The following is a 20,243-nucleotide window of genomic DNA, read 5'->3' as shown; positions in this document are numbered from 1 at the left end:
GCCACTCCTCCACATGCAGCTAGCTGGGTGACCTTGGGCTAGTCTGTTCTGTTCTTGCAAAACAGTTCTTTGCTTCATCTACTTCACTAGCTTCACCTACCTCTGAAGAGTTGGTTCTTATATGCCGCTTTTCTTTACCCGAAGGAGGCTTAAAGCGGCTTACAGTCGCCTTCCCTTTTCTCTCCCCACAACAAACACCCTGTGAGGTGGGTTAGGCTGAGAAAGCCCTGATATCACTTCTCGGTCAGAACAGTTTTATCAGTGCCGTGGCGAGCCCAAGATCACCCAGCTGGCTGCATGTGGGGGAGTGCAGAATCAAACCCAGCATGCCAGATTAGAAGTCCGCACTCCTAACCACTACACCAAACTGGCTCTCTGTTGTTGGGAGAAGAAGGGAAGGTGATTGTAAACTGCTTTGAGAATCCTTCAGGTAGTGAATAACGGGGTATAAAAATCAACTTTATTGTTTATGTTTCTGACTTCCCATGTCAATAACAGAGAAATTAATGCCTCCTTGCTGTCTCTCTTGCAGAATGACTATAAATACCGCAAAATCATTCTAGATTATTTAACTCATTTCCACAATGTTATTATATACAGGCAGGGTAACTTTGTTGCTAATCTTTTAACACAAAAGCTTCCACTGCACAATCAGCCTTTTGCTTATCCTTTGGGATTAGGGAAGATGTTGCTGAGATCATCATGTATGAGGCTTTTCAAAGGCTGGGACCCGGGGGGGGGGGGGGTTGCCAGCTCCGGTGAGGCTTTTTCCTTATCAAGAGTTAGCATAGGTTTGAAAACAGTAACAAATCTGAAGAAAGACATATTGCTTACTATTATAAAGCCTGATAAGGCCTTTATTAGACATTTGCTCAAATTTTTAAAGTGGCCTGGATTTCACCCCTGGAAAATTTAAAAAGTGAAAATCAGCCACTCATTGTCACTCATACAAGATACTAACACATATATCTAACTACCACCACCACAGAAATCACCGTACTGAATTTAGACAGCTTCTAGATTTCTTGGGAAGGTGAGTGAGGAAGGCTGCCAAGGTGACACTTAGACTGAGATACAAGCACACTAACGCCAACATGTCGCTGTCTATCCTATTTCAAACAATTAAATATAATGTACAGATCTTAGAAGGGAGAAAGTACCGTATTTGCCGGCGTATAAGACTGGGCGTATAAGACAACTCCCCAACATTTCCACTCAAAATATAGAGTTTGTTACTTTACATTACAGTACTATGGGCCACTATGGGCAGCTATGTCTATCCCAACTGAAGTGCACCCGGCGTATAGGACGACCCCCCCACTTGGAGGCATGTTTTTCAGGGGGGAAAAGTAGTCTTTATACGCCAGCAAATACTGTAAATCACATGGCATGAATATATACAAGAAACAAGACCTAATAAGCTTTAACTGAAAATGTAACTGCTTATAAAGCAAGATCAGAGAGATCAGGTTTGTTTTTATTTACTGTGTGGTGCAGTGAATAAACATTTGATCTAGTGACCATAATCTATCATACAGTATTGTGACATGGGACCCAATTAAGATTTTACAAGTTAATAATATGAGGAACAAAAGTTGAAGAGATATCATAACTGAGCGTTTTAATGAACTGCCATAAAGTTGCAGCAATTTTCATAAAGTTCCAAGCACACTGCATGGAAAATGAGGTTTACCTAGGTTCTTCCTCTATACAAGTCGATTATTTTACATTTGATGATGGGTAAGGCAACCATTATCCATTTACCCCAAATCTTAAAACTGTAAACTTTAAGATTACTTAAATCAAGATTAAGAATATTTAGTAAACAGGAGATTAAATATCATAGCAATGTTTTGTACTATATATGTTTCCCCAGAATAAATTTTTGGACAAATATTTGATTAAGAGTTTCTGAAAAGCCCATTGTATGCAGTTTCTTTTTACATTCAAGAAAATTCAGAGGAAATTGGAAATTATTTTATTGGGATATGTGAAAATTTCATATGACAGCTCAGTAGTACATACTACTCTCATATATAGTTAAATTCTAAGGGGGAAAAAGTACTGAAAACTGTTAACGTATTAATTTTGGCATACCTATAGAACTCTGCAGGACCTACCCCTGTTGCTCTGCAGTAACTCCAGAATTCACTTTTCACTGCCCACTGTGACTGATATTGTATGAACTCATGACTAATTTTAGGAAACAATGCCTTATTAAGTACTAAACAAGATTCCAACAGAATAAACTTCCCAACCCTCACCATTGCTTAGCTTCAGAAACCTTATGTTTACCATTACTCCTGGATACACAACATTAAATCAAACAATTTCCCCATGTGAATTAATTAAAACCTCTTGAATACAATCTATTAAAACATCACCAAGGGACACACACCTTTATCAGGGGACTTGAGAGGTCTTTATTCCACACATGTTCCCTTCTCTCCTCATAATCTCCATTGCCAAGAACTGATACAGCATGGGCCATTTATCCATAAACCAACTTAATAGTTCAAATAAATCAGTGAATCTGTACCATGACAATTTGTGTCACAGATATACATCTGATGATTTAAAAGGTAGAATATTTCATTCAAATTACAGCAGTTTGTGTAGGTCTATAGAACAGTTCTTTGGTCACTGATGCATGGAATTATTGTAGCACACCATAAAAACTCCAGGCAGAAACACCCAAGGCTCCCAATGCTAGCCTAGTCAAAAGAACCATTACCAACAATCCATGGAGCAAGTACCACTGAAATATGAGTATACTGCAGATCAAACTATACTAGTGATACATGTACATGCCGCAACACTTGATACCAGCAAGTATGTGAGTCTATGTATATAATTCTGTAATAAATTCATTTTTTAAAGATTACACCTTCCTCCTTCTCTCTGATCTTTCTTCAGAAATAACTTGCAAGGTTGCAAAATTCTATATGAGGGCATAGAGCATAAGTAAGCAGATGGTTAAATCCTTAAACAAGGCTGGATTATAATGACAACTTCAAATTTATTTGTTGATCTTAGTATTGTAGGTGGCAAGGTTTAAGCTGATTATATCGATATAAACCGAAATGAACTGTAACCAATAAATTCAAAAGAAGTTTTGAATGAAAATTATGGCTCCTGACAAAGCCTTCATATGTTACATATGAACTTGGGGAAAAACAGAATATTCTCTTTATAGTATTGTGAAGCCATCGCAGCAAGAAATACATTTCCTAAGTGTGAATGGATCACCCTAGGAACAGCATTACAGAATGGGAGAATACAGCCAAATGCAGAATGCTTTAGTCAGACTTAATTACTTGGTTGGGATTGATACCTTGCAGATCAAATCAATAATGCCTCTGATGGGGTAACCAAGAATTTCCTCTCAACAAGAAGCTTGGTTCAGATTAAATTGCATCATATACCCATATAAGATACCTTAAGTATAGGCAAAACTGCTACAATGCTTGGCAAAGGAAATTTTTGCTGCTGATGAATAGGTAGGAGAGGTAAGCTCCAAAGTAAGTTGCAAATACTTTAATTATCAAGAACTTCATCTACCACTTCTTTTATTTTCTGGGCCTCAGACATGGCTATATATCATAACATATTTATTGTACAAAATGTTTGAAACACCAATCTGAGTGTTGGTGAATTATCCAAGGACAGTAGGACACTAATCTTTCACATTAAACTTTTGGTCCTACTATTTTCTCAAACCATTACTTATGTTGAGCACTGAGAATTGCACTTGCTCAGAAGTGATGTCATTTGCTGCCATTTAAAGCAACTTACTCTGAAAAAATTTCTGAGGCCATTTCTACCTCCACAAACTAATGTCAAGCTGTGAATTCAATAAATGTAGGCAGACAGGTTTGGAAAGTGCATTGAACAGTTCAACCACTGGTATCTACATTGCAAAAATTTATGTTTTGAACTGTCATTCTATAAAAGATATCCATTTATGGATTAATTAACTGAACAATTAAATATCTTCAAATTGTTTTGAAGTAAATTATCTGCTAAGTGAGATTGTCCACATGACAAATGGTTTTTGAGTTTTATTACAACAGCACTATAAAATCCACCTGTTACAGTGCGCAACCTCATAGAACAAGCAAACGTGCTGACCTATCAAAAGTGACATAACAAGCACCACATCCCAGCTGAAACAACTTGATAAATCATAGCCCTTAAAATGCTTATGTTTGGATTCATTTTTATACAAGATTTAGTGTTCAATAAAAATTAAATCTCTCTTTTTAAAAGACCTCTGCATTTAGTTATCTTACAGATTTCAAAGAGATAATTAAAAACACAGGGTATGTACTCTGGGAATACATAATTCTCTATTAGCTGACCAATTTTGGTAGCACAGTACATAGAGGTATACTGGCATTTGAGTCAGACATTAGATTAGCTCTCAGCTTGCTGGCCACCCCAACAACAGGAGGTAATCTGGAACCTATCCCTGGGAAAGAGCTTGTATAGTGAGCAATCCGTTTGCCTGGTGTTTTATCCATGCTGGGTGGTTTAGGTAGCCGCTTACAAATCCAAGGATGTCTTAAAGCTTGGGTAGGAGTCATTCGTGCAGAAGGATCCCAGTTAAGACATTCCTTTAAGAATTCTATAAACAAAGCATCATCACAGCCTTTTAATGCTGTGACCCAGTCCTTGTTACCAGGAGCACCACGCATTTTCCCCCTACGTGATCTGCTACCATTCAGGGTTGTTTTTCCATCTGATTGTGTTGTTACAGTGCAATAGCGAGGATGACCTTTTGAATTGATGAAGTTCTTGGCTCGTTTGGATGCATCCAGAAGCTTCTGTGGTGGCATTCCAAGGAGCTCCATCATACAAGCTAGCTGGTCACCTTCATCTTCTCCAGGAAACAGAGGGTAACCAGTCAATAGTTCCACCAGAATGCAGCCAAAACTCCACATGTCTATGGGCATCCCATAACGGCTTCCCAGGATGACTTCAGGGGCTCTATAGAATCGAGACTGGATATAAGTGTAGACTCTTTGGTGCTCAAAACAGCTTGACCCAAAATCAATCACTTTGATTCCACTCCGTCCCTGCTGCTTTAGGAGAATATTCTCAGGCTTCAGATCACAGTGTATTATCTTGTTTTTATAAAGAGCCTCCAAACACTGCAGTAAGGAGTGGGCAAACTTGCGCACAAGTTGCACACTGAAGCCTTGAAACTTGTTTCTTTTAATCAGCTCATATAGGTTCATACTCAAGAGCTCAAAAGTCATACATATGTGATTCCGAAAGGTAAAACTTTCCAGCATGTGGATAACATTCATGCTGCCAGTTTTATCCTGTTTTTTCAGATGCTCCAAGATCCGGATTTCTTCTGCAGCTTGGCGATGGAACCTCTTCTCATTACGAACCATTTTTAAGGCCAAATGCTGGTGTTGCTTGTGGTCATAAACTTTAGCTACTTGGCCAAAACTGCCTTTTCCGATTATTTTAAGTACTTCATATCGGTAGGCAAGATGGTCATGAGGCACATGAATATAGCTGCCTTGTTCATCATCATAGCCACCATTGCTGGGGCCACCAATGACTCCTTGCCTTTTCTTTGCATTTGGACCCACAAAATAAATTTCAGGAAAGTTAAATATTTCTTGCTGCTCATAGGCTGTTAATTGGTGCTTGTATTGCTTTAATGCTTGATCTGGAGACTGGCCACCAGTTTTTTGTGCTTTTGATGAGCTGCCACTAGTTTTGGTGGTGCTTATGTTATCTACACTTTTCTCTTTTGCTGGAGTAGGAAAGGACCTCTCAGAGCCATTTACCCCAGACGACTGGAGAGTACTGCTCCTTCGATTGCCAGAGTCTTCAAATAACTGCTCAACTTTGACTTGGCTCCCAGTTAAAGGATGATCCTTCATTGTGACCCTGTTAGCAGTCACCTAGGAGGAGGAAAGAAAAGATCTTCAGTATTCCATTCTCATTTTGACAAACAGAGCAACAAAATGCCATGATTTTCTCAGATGGAATAAGCGCAAATATTCTACTTTTAATTTATTTAAGATAATGTTTTTTAGACTAGCATGCACAAAACAACTGTGCAACGCCTACTCCTCCATCCCAGCATATGGAAACTGATTTTAAAAAATTGTACCAGCCAACAAACTGATGCTGTTTACTTGCCTGCAAGTTCCAACCTTGCACAGGTTGCGAGAATATCACAAATAAGCGATAATAAGGAAGCGAGAATATCACAAATAAGCATGCAGAAGGTATACAGAAGCAGCAGCAGAATATGATAGAAGCCTCTAGAACATTAGGATGGAAGATCGGCCAGGGCAATGGATGAACAATTTTGTTACCAAGGTCTCCATGCTACTATCAAATACACATCTACAGTTCCCAGTAACTTCTAGTAGAATTGTATTTGAAAGCATAATTGGGTGAAGTTTATATCTTACCTAGAGAGCACTTTTAAGCCCTGCAAAACAAACAAACAAACAAACACTCCAATTCTCTATGGTAATAAGTACTTACATATTTTCTACAGCCCCAAAGAAAAACTTAAATCGACAAGAAGATATCAAAAAGTATTTTGCTTCTACTGGATTTCAGAATGGATAATCTCCAGTAGAAACAACGCACATATTTATGTTTTTAGTATAACACTGCATGAAAGTTACCAGATCCAGTACTATAATGTGCAATACATCTGAATCATCAATCAGAAACATGTTTTCAGTTTAATCTTTAATTTCAAAATAAAGACAACCAGCCACTGAAACTAAAAATAGCAGCAGTTAAGTAAAAGTATTGAAAAAAAGACAGAAGACAACTCATGAATGATGCTGTCCTGTTCATTTACAGCAAGTTATTGCCTATCATCCAAGTAAAGTAGCAAAATATTTCTGGAAACCAGAAACTTGCAGATAGTTTAAGACATTGGCTGAGAAATGTAGGCTTTTAGGATCTCTATATCTACATTCTTAATGATTATTGCTTAATTGCTATCTGTCTGGAGAATGTAGACAGTACGTTTTGAAACACACACCTTTCCAGGAACTCATAGAAAATATGATCCAGAGAATAAGCATTTTAGTAACACATTCTTCATTTGGCTTATGGCTGAACTGCAGAAAAAGAATGACAGACACTGTAAAATTCTAAGTCAGAACGCTGCTCACAGCATATAGATCAAAATGGCACAAACTCTCTTCAAATTAATAAAGAGTCCGTTTGTCAAAAAGTGCCATTTAGGAAGTGTCTGCTCTCCTGTCCCAAAAGGCATCTGAAGCACTCCACAAAGATTTTTGTTTTCCTTTCATTTTTGCAGTGAAAAAAAATGGTCCAAATGCACAGAGTATCCAAATGAAAATGAACCCCAAATGTAATTTATCATACCACATAAAATATGCAGGGCACTTCTGACAACATGCTGCCCCTTTGATTAGCCCTCACCCCCAGACCACTCAGAGGAGTTGGCAAGCTGTTGGGAAGCACTGGTGGGCCTCACTTGGAGGACCCTCCTCTGCTGAAAGTTAATCAGAAGCTCTTCTCCGTCTCTGCACTGGGCAAGCAGCACTGCCAGCCTCTGCTGTGGTAGCCCTTCCTACGGGCCAAGGAGCAATGCCAGCCCCCGCCGGTCTGGCTAGCCTCAGCACTTCCGCATGGGGCGAGAACCGCTGCCAGCCCCCACTGCAGGCGCCCACCACCAGAGCTACTGGGAGGGGGGGGCACTGCTGCTACCTCCCAGCCCCATGCAGTAACAACTGGAGGTGGGGAGGCTGCTGCCAGCTCCTGGCCTCTTATGGTGAGAACTGGTGGGGTGGCTGCTGCTGACTCCCGGCCCGCTTTTAAAGTGGCCTTCCACCTAATTTCTGCATAAAATGTTCATCTGGAACCTACACTGGAGGGAGGGGAAGAGGAAGTTACCAACATAAATATGCCACATAGTGTTTAAAAAGGGATACTGGCTCTGATATTGAATAATTATTGAATAATTCTAAGGATATACAAGACTGAGTATGAGAAAAGAAATAAAAACAAAACACTTATGAGAAAAAAACAAACAAACACAAAATAGCTGGTTGCTAACAAGGCAGAGAGGGGAAATGTTGGAACTGCATACCATATGAGGCAGTTAGGTGCCTCCAAGATACACAGTACTATTTCAGACTCCACCCTGTCAAACGAAAGTGAGAAATATTTCTAGTGCCAGAACTTAATCTATCCCAAGAGTGGTGGGAACCCTGCCTACATGGGATCTGGCATAGAACCAACAAGAAAAATAGCAGCCTTTTGTCTTTTAAAAATAAGTTTTTAGCTTTCATGATGAGACAGAAGTAACTGCCAAGCATGAGAAAAAACATTTCCTTAATGGCTTCGAACCAAACACTGATCCTGGAAGAGAATGACATACATACAAGGACACCCAGTTGTAAAGAAGTGAGGTCTCTATGAGATACTATGTTCCTTATCTCCTCCCCTTAAAGGTTTTTTTTTCTTTTCCCTCTATGACCAAATTTCTATTTTTTTAATCCCCAGAATCTTTTAATTGTAAAGGCTTGAATTAAACTAGTTTTATTACATAATACACATTTTATTTCCCAACGTACAGTACTGAAAATACCACCCAGGGATCACTTATTGCCTGCCTCATCCTTCTTCTTAGGCCATTCCATCTTACCGAACAGCATGTCTAAGAAAAACGCTTCACCTTCCCAAAGAACCCTGACACAGTTGCTGCATCAAGGTCGTGCTGAAAAAACAAACATGGTTTCTAATTTTTTTTTTTTTTACAATGAGGTCGAATATTAGTCCATGCATTGGATGCACACACACATAAAAGGACTTGCAGAAAACTCTTGACAGAGGCCATTAAAACTGGAAAGTTCCCATCTTCCATTTCTTTGCATGTCAGATTTTTTCCTCTGCTTTGCAAAATCCATCAACAATTCCACCCAGGAATCCCTGATGCCAATCTTTGCCCAGTTTCTATTACTTACCCGTTTCCCTCTGGGGATAGAATGAAGAGATTAACTACCAACTTCAACTCTTATAAAATATTAATTCTCTTTTTAACATCCATCTGGTTCTTATCACAGTGCCCTAAAGACAACTTCTCTCACAAACAAACATCAAAAAAGCCTTAAAGAGAACAAACCTGTTTTGTTCCTTTTTCTCCAAACTAGAACTGTCAAGATGACATCCAAATAACAACAGTGTTTGGGGACTGCATCAGATACATATTTTAAGATTATAGTTAGTGTCAGACTAGCTATCTGCTTAACAGTTAGTCTATTAAACATAATTGCTATGCAAATCTAAACACCGCTTGCGGCGCCGCGGACTAAATAAAGCGCTAAGGGGTTATGGGGCGGGATGTGTCCGTGATGAGGAAGGGTCCGGATTGGACCCTTCCTCTGCACAGACAATCGGAGGGACCAATCGGCAGGCGCGAAGCGACTGCCGATTGGTCCCTCTGATTCCCAGCCACAGCAACTGCGAGTTGCTCCCGGCCTGACGTTGGTCCCTCTGATTCCCAGCCCCAGCAACTGCGAGTTGCTCCCGGCCTGACGTTGGTCCCTCTGATTCCCAGCCCCAGCAACTGCGAGTTGCTCCCGGCCTCGCCGCGTCAGGCCGCTACCCGAGCGCGGCTCCGGGGGCTCCCTGCCCAGCGGCCTGACGCGGCGAGAGGCGCGAAGCCTCCGGGGCCTCCCTGCCGCTGCCGCCGCCGCAGAGAGCTGACGCCACAGGGAGCCACCGCAGAGAGCCGTCACCGCGGGACACGCCAAAGTGTGAGTTGCTAGCACCTGCTGTATCCCTCATACAGCGGGCTATATTTCTAGTTACTAATAAATGTTGTTCCTCTATATATTTCTGAAACAGCCTAGGAGGTGGGACGTGTCCGGCTGTCCAAATTGGAATAGGGCCAATCAGGGTGCATCCAGCTTTGCCCTGATTGGCCTGCCCCTGCAGCTCCCACCTTCCGGCCCTGGACTCTACCCTCTGTGCTCTCAGACGCCTCAGTGCCTGGAGCAAGCAGCAGGTGAGAGGGCCCTGGGCAAAGGCTTGCTAACGAGGGACTCCTGGCCTGCTAGGCTGGGCCTGTTGACTGTCTGCTAAGGAGCTCTGTCCTGGCCCTGATAACGATCTGCCTAGCCCCCGCCTGCCCCACTTGATCCGGTTAGAGCTGCAGCCCAAAGCCACCTTAAGCTGCCTGGCTAGGAGCCAGGGGAGGGGACCTTTTCAGGGCCCATTCTTAGGAACAGACTTTGAAGCTAGTTACTAATAAATTGAAAGAATCAGAATCACAGAACTGGAAGAGACTACAAAAAAGCCATTCAGTCCAACCTCCCCCCATACATACATACACACACACACACCTTCTTGGGGACTTGAAAAACACACACTCCTGATAGGTGCTCATCCAATCTCTTCCTAAAAGCTTCCAATTAAGGAGACCACTACCCTCAAAGGCAGCATATTCTATCTACAAACAGCCCTCACCATCAGAAGACTTCAAAAGTGCTTTCAATATAAAAACTGGGGAAGCAATGTGAAATTTAAATAGGGATACCCTTCTTTGGTTCAAAGGAAATGAACTTATCTGGTTTTAAAAGCCTGAGACACAAGCAAGTCTTTGCTGCACATACACTATGGGCAAGAACAGACATTGTCCAGGGGATTTATCAATTGAATAACTGTTATCAAACATGTGCTGTGCAAATTTTTTTCCCGGGGGAGGAGAGAGATACAAATGTTTAGCTTCTAATTAGATATTAAAACTGCAACAAGGATAACTTTTTAAATAAAAAAGGAGTCTTCTATTGCAACACCAGTTTTCGGAAATGAATGTCTTATACATTTGAGGAAATAGGCTCTAGTCCACAAAAAGTTATTATAGAATAAAAATTATTTAGTCTTTAAAGAGCCGAGAGAGCCTGGTGTCACTGCAACAGACTAACAGAGCTACCTCTCAGGAACTTTTAAACGGTGATTGGTTTAGTATTATATGAGTGGGCATTCAAAATACTTGGGAAACTGATGGGTTGAATGCCTGCCATTCTCTTTCCCAATCTTTTGCATAGCAGGTTCAAACCTCTTATGGTAAGCGGGAATCAGGGGTTCTTTCTCCCTGCCATAACCACCATGTGGAAATTTGTGAGCATCACATGTTCAGCAGATCATAGCCATGCACAGTATAACTGGCCCACAAGTTGAAAAATCCAAATAATTCTTGGCACTAAAAATGTTAGTGCTCCCTCCATACCCTGTTAAGTTCACATGCTGTTCTCACATGTTGTTCTCGCACCTTCTACAAACAGAAAATCTAGACCTACTGCAAGCTCCTTAGAATTCGTTCCCCATTTTGGCTGTCTGTGTGACAAAATACAAATTCATGGGATCCGGCAAAGCACACAGCAAGTAGACAGCACATGGTTGCCCCAACAACCTTTCACTACCTGTCATAAATGAACAACCTATCACAGACTGGTCCTGATATCCTGACAAAATATGACACCAAAGCCCGTGAGTGATTATGCTCCCACATTGTGCAGGGGGTTAGACTAGATGACTCTGAAGGTCCCTTCCAACTCTATGATTCTATGTCTAAGACCTATGAGCAATAAATCATAACCAGTATTGAAAATATCCATTATCTTCACTGCCTTGGCTCACTGTAACAGAGCTAAAGAATGCTGTAAGTCCTAAAAATGGAGGGAAAACACCCTTTAAACTCCCCCCCCAATTTTCTATGAAATTAGTTTTAAGAATAATTATCTAAAGCCATCAATACTGTTTTACTAAACAGATACGCTTTCTGCTATAAACCCATAAGAATGGATTTAATCACAATGGATCAATGAAAACACTTAGAAATGAAATTACAAAGGCAAATAACATTTTCCTGCATTCATTGACCAAAGGAGGATAATCAGAATATTACTTGGAATTACCCAAGATCATTGTATATTTACTCAGAAGTAAATGTACACAGGGCTTTAACTGGCCAAAACTTATTTGATTTTATTTGGAACTAGAAGGAATTGTAGCCTAGGGCAGTGGTCCCCAACCTTTCCGAGGCTGGGGACCGGCAGGGCATCGGGCCGCGCCCCCGCGGACCGCGCCCGTGCGGGCCACGCCCACGGATCGGGCCGCGCCCGCGGGCCGCGCCCACGGATCGGGCCGCGCCCACGGGCGGATCGGGCCGAGCGGGCGTGGCCCGCACAGGCGCGGCCCGGCCCTGATTCCCTCTCCCCGCCTCCCGCAGTAAGAAGCTTCCCGGGCCGCAAGCTTGCGGCCTGGGAAGTTTTTTACTGCGGGGGCGGGGAGAGGGAGCCGCGGCCCGGTGCCATGGCCTTTGCGGCCCGGCACCGGGCCGCGGCCCGCAGGTTGGGGACCACTGGCCTAGGGTACTGGTAAGTTTTAGAATTACTATACTGCAGTAATATTAACACTTTAATCAAGAGTTACTATTGCCTTAAAGCTACAGAGGTTGACTACATTGAGAAAGATTTCTCCTAGCCCCTAGTTTGTGTTGTGCAAGCATTAGTGTTGCACATCTACTCTGAAATGTATAATTTACAATGTTTAGAGCTTTAAACAGGTAACTGCACAATTCTTCTAGTAAACATATACATTCTGTAAGTCAGCAATTATATTTTAATGTTATAGCTATGCTTCATTTTAGCTGATTGACACACACATACCCCAACCCAGCAACTATCTACTAACAAGCCTTAAACCTGGTCAGAATTCCAAATCTTGTTATCCTGATGGATAACAACTGGGAGACAACTGGGATACCCAGGGCCCTCTTGCAAACAGAATTCCCAGCTGGATAATGATCACATGACTTTTGGCAAACTGACCCCTATCATAATTTTAACTTCAAGTTCCATTTCCAATCAGATAACTTCAAAGCAACCCATCACCCTGCTTCCAGCACTTCCTCTTCAAAACCCTGAGCCACAATTTACTTTGAACATAACCCTAGCTGTTAGCAGCCAAGAGAACTGATTGACAACACAGGTGGTATTGTGTACCAACAGCTTTCTAAAAGCTCCCCATATAGCTTATGCCCGGAAGCATCAATGCGCTCTCAACACTGCACCACTTTGAGTGCAACCCTAAGCAGGTTTACTCAAAAGTAAATCCAATGGGACATATTTAATAAGTGCATAGATAGTAGCAGGATTGGAAATATAATTTGGAAATGTATGGTGTAAACAATTTTATCAATGAAAATATAAAAGATGGCTTATGGCTTCTTTCACCAATCAATAGGATAGGACACTTTGAAATTGGAAGTAGCTTTACCTTTTTAAAAAGCTTATTTATAATGGAAGACAAATAGCATGTCCTCCTCAATAATGCCAAACTCTTCACATTCACTTGTACTAAAAATGCTAATTTGTTTTTATCTATTACACACTTCTTCTCCATGTCTTCATTTGGCAAACATGACTAAACTGCCTGGCTGCCCTCATCTCCTCTTCCCATCAAGTCAGGGAGAAGCCTTGGTAATGACTTGAGATGATATCTTAATGTATTTTTCTAAAATGTAATATGTCATGAAATATTATGGCAGTATTTCCTACATGTGAGACTTTTTAAAAAGAGTGCATGCCTATGAAGCTCTAGTGAATATGCACCAGTCTACAGAAGTTATAATCTAGTCCAACATGTTTTGTCTTTAAATCTCTATCACATTCTAATCTGTTTCTTCCCTGTTTTATAACCACAGATTTCCATAGATCACGACAGGATGCTGGAATTATATATCCAAATTCCTTCTTCTCACATCAAACTATACAGGCAACCTTTGCCTTCATACAGAGTAGAATTACCGTGCCTTTGGAAAGTATTTAAGGACTGTCTTAAATTAAGATTGTGGCTACAGATGGATATTATTGCTGTAACCCCAGTGAGACACTTTGTCTCGCTTACAAAGAGATAGAACTCTCATTTAGAAATGTATCATTTCCACAAAAATAGAACCCAAGCAACAGAAACAATAGTGTTCCCAAAGAACTAACATTCTTATGTTATTACAATCAGATAAAGAAACTGCTGCTTAAAAACATGCACACACAGACACAGAGCCAAGACTTGCAGGATATAAAGAAAGCTACTAGTTAAGCTTTTAGGCTGGGCACTTTGCCTAGTTGCCAGTGACAAGTAAAACTGCTTGCAGACAAGGAGGCCCAAACCAGCACCACTGTCTGAGAACCAAGTGTAAATGCAGCAGCCATCTAGAGTTGCTAAGGCTGCTATGAAAGCTCTCTCCCTTCTGGATGAAGGCCAATGCATACGCAAACGCACTCACTGGCCAGCTTTAGTCTACATTCTTGCTCCCCCTACCCAGTGGGAGAACATTCACAGCCACTGGTGTTTTGTTATTTGTTTCCCCTCAGACATCTTATTCCAAAGGAAACAGATTTTTTCAATACTTGTCAAATTTACCTATCCTCAGAACATATCCTTATTTACTAAACAGAGACAAAAATGAACCTATTGATTTCTTACTCTATATGTTGAGTGGCATAACAAAGGACACATGTTTGAAAGGTTTGGGGAAGTTTAAATACCCATATTTCTTGCACACCATTATTCTGGCTTATTTGATGACTTGAATGGCCAGCCATTTAGGAAGAGAATCCAGCTAAAGAATTCTAAGCTTACTGTCTACTTAGGAAAGACTAGTCAATTTTCTTAACTCAGGTCTCTAACAAGGAGATCTGAGTTAAAGCATGCCATTCCCTTCTGTGTGTGTGTGTTTGTTGGAGGGTGTCTCCCTTGCCAGGAGCTCCTCTCTAATCCATGGTGCTATCGGTAGGGGGAATGACAGAAATGCAAAGGTAAGCAAAGCAGTAGGTGGATGATCGCCTCCATAAGGTTTATAAATAAGGTTGTACTCATTAGAACACAGACATGGTAGATTAATAAAACAAAAAGCAGATTAATATCATGAAGCTTTATTATATTGTATACCAATATCTTAAATCAAATTGGCCTGATAATTCAGTACAGAAAAAGTACTAGAAAAACTCAGTACAGAACAGTACTTATTATCTCCCAAATGCATAAAGCTACAATAATATTCTGCTGTGTCAATAGATTCTATGTAACAGAATCCGAGCAAGTTGAAATTACTTACATTAGATCTCACCAGAGAAGGGAGTCCAGAAGGGCTACAGTCTTCATTTGTAGGATCTGAATACCTCATTTGATCTATTCTCATGTAGGAATCGTACAAGCCATCTCCAAACCTGGCTGGAAATAACAAGATGATCAATCAAAACAAACTCAAACAAAAAACAGTAATTTCAGATTCTTTTCCCCCACCGTAAGACATTTAACTTGCAGGGTTTAAAACATGGCAAGAACACTGCAGTAAAGAAGCTACAAGTTTTTAATGGCAAAACTGTTACTAACAATATTTATTCAAATGCAAGAGTAACCTTTTTCAGAGGTAGGCCATCAAATAAAAGAGAAGGTCATCTTACATTTGCATAACACAGTTATGTTCAATAATAAACTTTTGAGTGTATAATAGTTTTAAGAGTGTCATCTTACATTTAGGGTCATCAGCCTTTTGAGTAGATGTGAGAACCTCAAGATTTGTTTTTCAAACAAGTCCTGAAATTGGAGTTACCAGTCATGTTCCAAAGTGCCAATTAGTTTAAAATCTTTACCCAAAAGTATGCTTTGGGTAATGTATGTAATACTTGTACTGACAAATGGCAACATAAATGAGTCAATAAATACTAGATAAAACTACTTTTAAAGCAGGCTAAGCTGCCAATTTGGGACATGGCAATTTTCTACTTGCCTAATGACTAAAATAGAGAAAGAATTAAACTCTAGAAATATCCCCTACAACAACTATGTATCAAGAAAATAAGCTAATCTGTTTTGCAATGCTATATATTTGGGGGGGAAATCATTTTTTAAAAGGCTACAATCTTATACATGCTTCCTGGAAAATAAACATAACTGAAATCAGCAGCACTTGCTTCCAAGCAAATATGCACAGGAATGGAGCTGTAAAGGTTCTCTTAACATTCTAGCTCTTTTCCTTAAAGTTGATCTCTAATTATAGAATCATAGAATTGGAAGGGGCCATACTGGCCAGCTCTTCCAACCCCCTGCTCAATGCAGGATCAGCCTAAAGCAGGGGTAGTGAAACTGCGGCCCTCCAGACGTCCATGGACTACAATTCCCATAAGCCCCTGCCAGCGTTTGCTGGCAGGGGCTCATGGGAATTTTAGTCCATGGACATCTGGAGGACCACAGGTTGACTAACCCTGTCTTAACAGACTCAGTCTTTTTAATTGAGATGTACTATGCCACCTTTGTGCCAATAAGCTGACACAAACTGCCATAAACTGCGTTTGCTGGCAGGGGCTCATGGGAATTGTAGTCCATGGACATCTGGAGGTCCGCAGTTTCACTACCCCTGGAAAGCATCCAGGATATCTGTCCAGTTTGAAGACTGCCTGGAAGGCAAAGTTCACTACCTCCTTAGGCAACTGATTCCACCGCTCAACTACCATGTCTGTGAATTCCCCCCCCCCCCCGATATCTAGTCGGTACCATACAAATAGTTTAAAACCACTACTTTGGGTCCTATCCTCTGCTGCCCTCCTTTAAGCAAAAATATTTCAAATACTTAAAGAAAGCAATCATGTCCCTTCTCAACCTCCTCTTCTCCAGGCTGAACATTCCCACGTCTCTCAGCCTTTCCTCACAGGGTTTGTCTCCAGGCCCCAGGTCATTCTCGTCACTTTCCTCTGCAATTATACATTTAAGTAACATCTTAATAAGCTAATGTGAGCCTATGCCCAAAAAGCTGAATTGAATTGTTTTTTGATAAATTTCACACTCCAGATTCTGGTGGTGACTGGCGGACAACCCCCCCACCCGCATGCGCTCTCTCTTTTTCTACAAATTATACATAAACAGAAAAATACTACAGAATGTGAAGAGAAAGTGCAGATCAGTCTTATTCGGTAGAAATTCTGGCATGCTCTTAAATTTGGATTGCAAGTAAAAAGCAAAACTGTTGTATGAGAATTGTTGTATGAGAAAGAATGAAAACTGTCTCTCCTGCCTTAATTGAAAACACAGCAAAAAAGAATCGATGAGACTGCCAAAGGAAAAATGTAAAATATGTTCCTTCCTTCTGTAAAATTTGGCAGTGGTCTGAAGGAATCCAGCTCGCTTCAAAGCTCTTAAAGCCACAGAATACCTAGTAATAACACACTACTTCAGCCGTGGTGTTTTGATCCCTTCGCGGCCGTTAAACTCGCCAAGAGGTTACATAGCAGCTGCTACAAACTCCAAGAGAAAGAAAATGGCAATCCAAGCCGTTTCCTATTGTCAGGCACAGGCTGGCTCCATCAATCCTCCTGATCGAGGCCGGCTTGGCCGTTAAAGTGGGACGCCGGGTGCTTTGTTCTGACTAGTTTTCAAACTCTCTCCTGTGATGGGAGTTTCCACTGGTCTCCCGGGGAAACCGTCCTGGATCTCAGCTTCGGGAAACGTCTCCTGAGGTTCCCTCCTGCACGCTGCCCTTTGATTTCATTCCCAGTCAAGTGAGCCGCACGCACATTACTCCCGCTCGGGCTGCAGGGCTGGGCCAATCTCCCCGCGAGGGACCACCGCGGGATGCAGTGTGGCCAAGTGGCACAGGACCCCCAGCTCTGGCCCTTCTCTCCACGTGGCCCGGAATCCCAGGCAGAAGACCGGGCCCGCAGGAGCTCGCCCCCCGGCCTCGCCTTCACCCCTTCCCTCCCCCTGGCCGTGCCGAAGCCTCCCTCTCCCCCCGCTTCGGAGGGCATCCTGCAATCCCGCCGCCGTCTTCACAACCGGCCGCCAAGAGGAAGAGGGTGCGGAAGCCCCAAAGGGGAGTCCCCCCGTCCACGGAGCCCTCGCTTCTGCGGGAAGCAACCCCGCCAAACCAGACCCGACGTCAGCTGGGGCGCCCAGTTGGCGGGGGGAGGCGCAGCGCGGTCCCCCCCCTCCTTCCCCCGGCGCGGCTCGGGCAGGCATCCCGCGGGCTCTCCTCTTGCCCCGCACCCGCCATCCCCGTGCAAGGGGCCCGTGGGAGGGGATCGCCGACCCCCGCGGTCTGCCCAGGCCGCTACCTGCAGTGAGAGGACCCTCCGGCTTCCTGCTCAGCAGCATCATGGCGGCGGCGGCGGAGGGGCCCTCGGGCCGAACGCCCCATCCCCCTGCCGGCCAGGCCTGCGCGGCTCCCCGACCCCCCACTTCAGCGCCGGCTGGCGGGGCGGCTGGCCGCTTTCTCCTCTCCTCTCCTCTCCTCTCAAGCCGTGCGCGCGGGCGGGGCCGCGGCACTGCTCGGGGCGCGGTTGCTAAGGGAACATCTGCTTGGCCAGTCTGCGCCTGCGCAGTGGAGGGGAAGGAAGGGGGTGCTACGGGGGTGCGTGGAAAAGGGGGAAGGTCTAGGGCCGACTCAAGGGCAGCGGAAATAAAATTCGTTTGCCCTGAGAGGTATGGGGGATTGAAGCAGTAACATAATACGGTGCCTCTGAGCATGTGAAAAGCTCATTTAACCCACTATAACAGTTTCCCATAGAACAGCCCGGGGTCAGGAACTATGAAAATGGGAGATTCAACTGGATAGCTCTGCGGGTCTGAAGTAGCGCGACAATTTGCACTAATTTACTTTCGCCTTATGTCTGTGCTGTTATGGTCCCTGTTCCATTGTCTGGGGATGTGTACATGCACACGAAAGCTCACACTTTGAATAAATCTTTGTTGGTCTTATAGGTGCCTATGGACTCAAATTTTGCTATGAAAAAGGGGCCTCACTCAACATTAGCGAGGCTTGAGCTTTTGTCGCTGCTCCTTTGCCAGAAGGAGGTTTTCCTGGACTGGCTTTTCTTCTACAGCCCCCCTCCCCCGCTTCCGTCATATGATGTGGTGAATGAACGCGAAGCCTTTTAAGGCTGGAAACGATTTGTAGAGTCGCCTCTATCAAATCCAATGAGAGTTATTTCCGAATAAACAGTTGCAGGAGGATTAGACTGTCCGGAAGCACCACTTGGGATACAGTGCAGCTGATTAAGTGCAGTATAGCACAGAAAAGACGAGAGAAAGAATAAGGTACTTCTGTATAGAGGGCACTTAGGGAAGGGTAGGATAGGAAGTGCCTGGAAAAGAAGCACCCAGAGCACTGGGACCTGTTGACTGTTCCCCCATAACCTTCTCAGCATCCTGAAGAATTTTTTTTCTGTACCTCACTTTTTACTGCCTGAAGGAGTCTCAAAGCAGCTTATAATCGTCTTCTCATCCTCTCCCCACAATAGACACATGGGGAAATAGGTGGGGCTTAGAGAGTTCTGAGAGAACTGTGACTGGCCTGAGGCTGCATATGGATAAGTGGGGAATCAAACTCTGTTCTCCTGATTAGAGGCTGCTACTCTTAACCACTACAAGGGACAATAATTTCATCATCCTTATCCATGGTTCTTCTATATATTTGTGAAGCAGCCTGGGGGGTGGAACGTGCCCGGCTGTCCAAGTTGGAAAAGGGCCAATCAGGATGCAACCAGTAATGCTGGCCAGCATTGCTGGCTGCACCCTGATTGGCCCTGCCCCTACAGCTCCCACCCTCCCTCCCTGGACGCTAGCCACATTCCTCTCAGTCAGGCTAGACCAAAGAAGACTCAAATCAGCTTACAACTGTCTTCTCCTCACAACAGATATCCTGTGAGGTAGAGGGGGCTGAGTGAACTCTGATAGTTGCTCTGTGGAAACAGCTGTAACAGGACTGTGACTAGCCCAAGTAGCCAGACTTACCCCACTGCTCACTAAGCTAACCTGAGCTGGGGGCCTGCAAAAAAAAAAAAAAAAAAAAACTTCAATAAGTACACAGAATGGTTTTCATATATTAACAGCCACTGACCCACGTTTTTTATTTAAAAATAGACTCCGAGGCACTGCCCTGCCTTCTTTCAAAGTATGCAACAATCCATTCATATTCCATGGTAGCCTTCGTCCTCTTATGACCCCAAAACAAATAGTGAAAGCAATATTGGCTACACTTACAACAGTCCCCAACCCCCTGTCTGGGGACCGGGACCAGTCCATGGATCAGTCAGTACTGGGCTCCTCATCCTCCTCCCTGGCTGCTGCCTCGGGGGCTGCCCTTCCACTCTGCCACCAGCTCACCTTTGGTGCTCTCCAGTGGCCACCATGGTTGGGGCTCCCCCTTGGTGTGGCACTGT

The 20,243-nt window shown here is 43.1% G+C and overlaps 1 protein-coding gene across 14 annotated transcripts in view; it reads right to left on the bottom strand.

Annotated features, from left to right (window-relative positions):
• Positions 1–253: 253 nt before the first annotated feature.
• Positions 254–20,243, bottom strand: part of DYRK3 (dual specificity tyrosine phosphorylation regulated kinase 3) — a 50,107-nt gene continuing 30,117 nt past the window's right edge. Inside the window, exons 1-4 of one of the 14 annotated variants that reach the window (XM_077334788.1) lie at positions 18,138–18,378; positions 16,661–16,781; positions 15,146–15,261; positions 254–5,924 (exon numbers count right to left, since the gene is read on the bottom strand). In XM_077334788.1, coding sequence (XP_077190903.1) covers positions 4,353–5,924; positions 15,146–15,229 — 1,656 coding nt within the window. In that variant the 5' untranslated portion in view covers positions 15,230–15,261; positions 16,661–16,781; positions 18,138–18,378 and the 3' untranslated portion in view covers positions 254–4,352. Of the gene's footprint in view, positions 5,925–6,443; positions 6,463–7,033; positions 7,113–11,254; positions 11,723–15,145; positions 15,262–15,564; positions 16,220–16,660; positions 16,782–17,239; positions 17,725–18,137; positions 18,384–20,243 lie in introns of those variants that run through there. The other 13 variants (XM_077334798.1, XM_077334785.1, XM_077334790.1 and 10 more) reach the window with 13 other exon arrangements.

Source organism: Paroedura picta, chromosome 4 (genome assembly GCF_049243985.1).
Source record: "Paroedura picta isolate Pp20150507F chromosome 4, Ppicta_v3.0, whole genome shotgun sequence".
NCBI classification, from domain to species: Eukaryota; Metazoa; Chordata; class Lepidosauria; order Squamata; family Gekkonidae; genus Paroedura; species Paroedura picta.
This window is presented reverse-complemented; position numbering and strand designations above follow the sequence as displayed.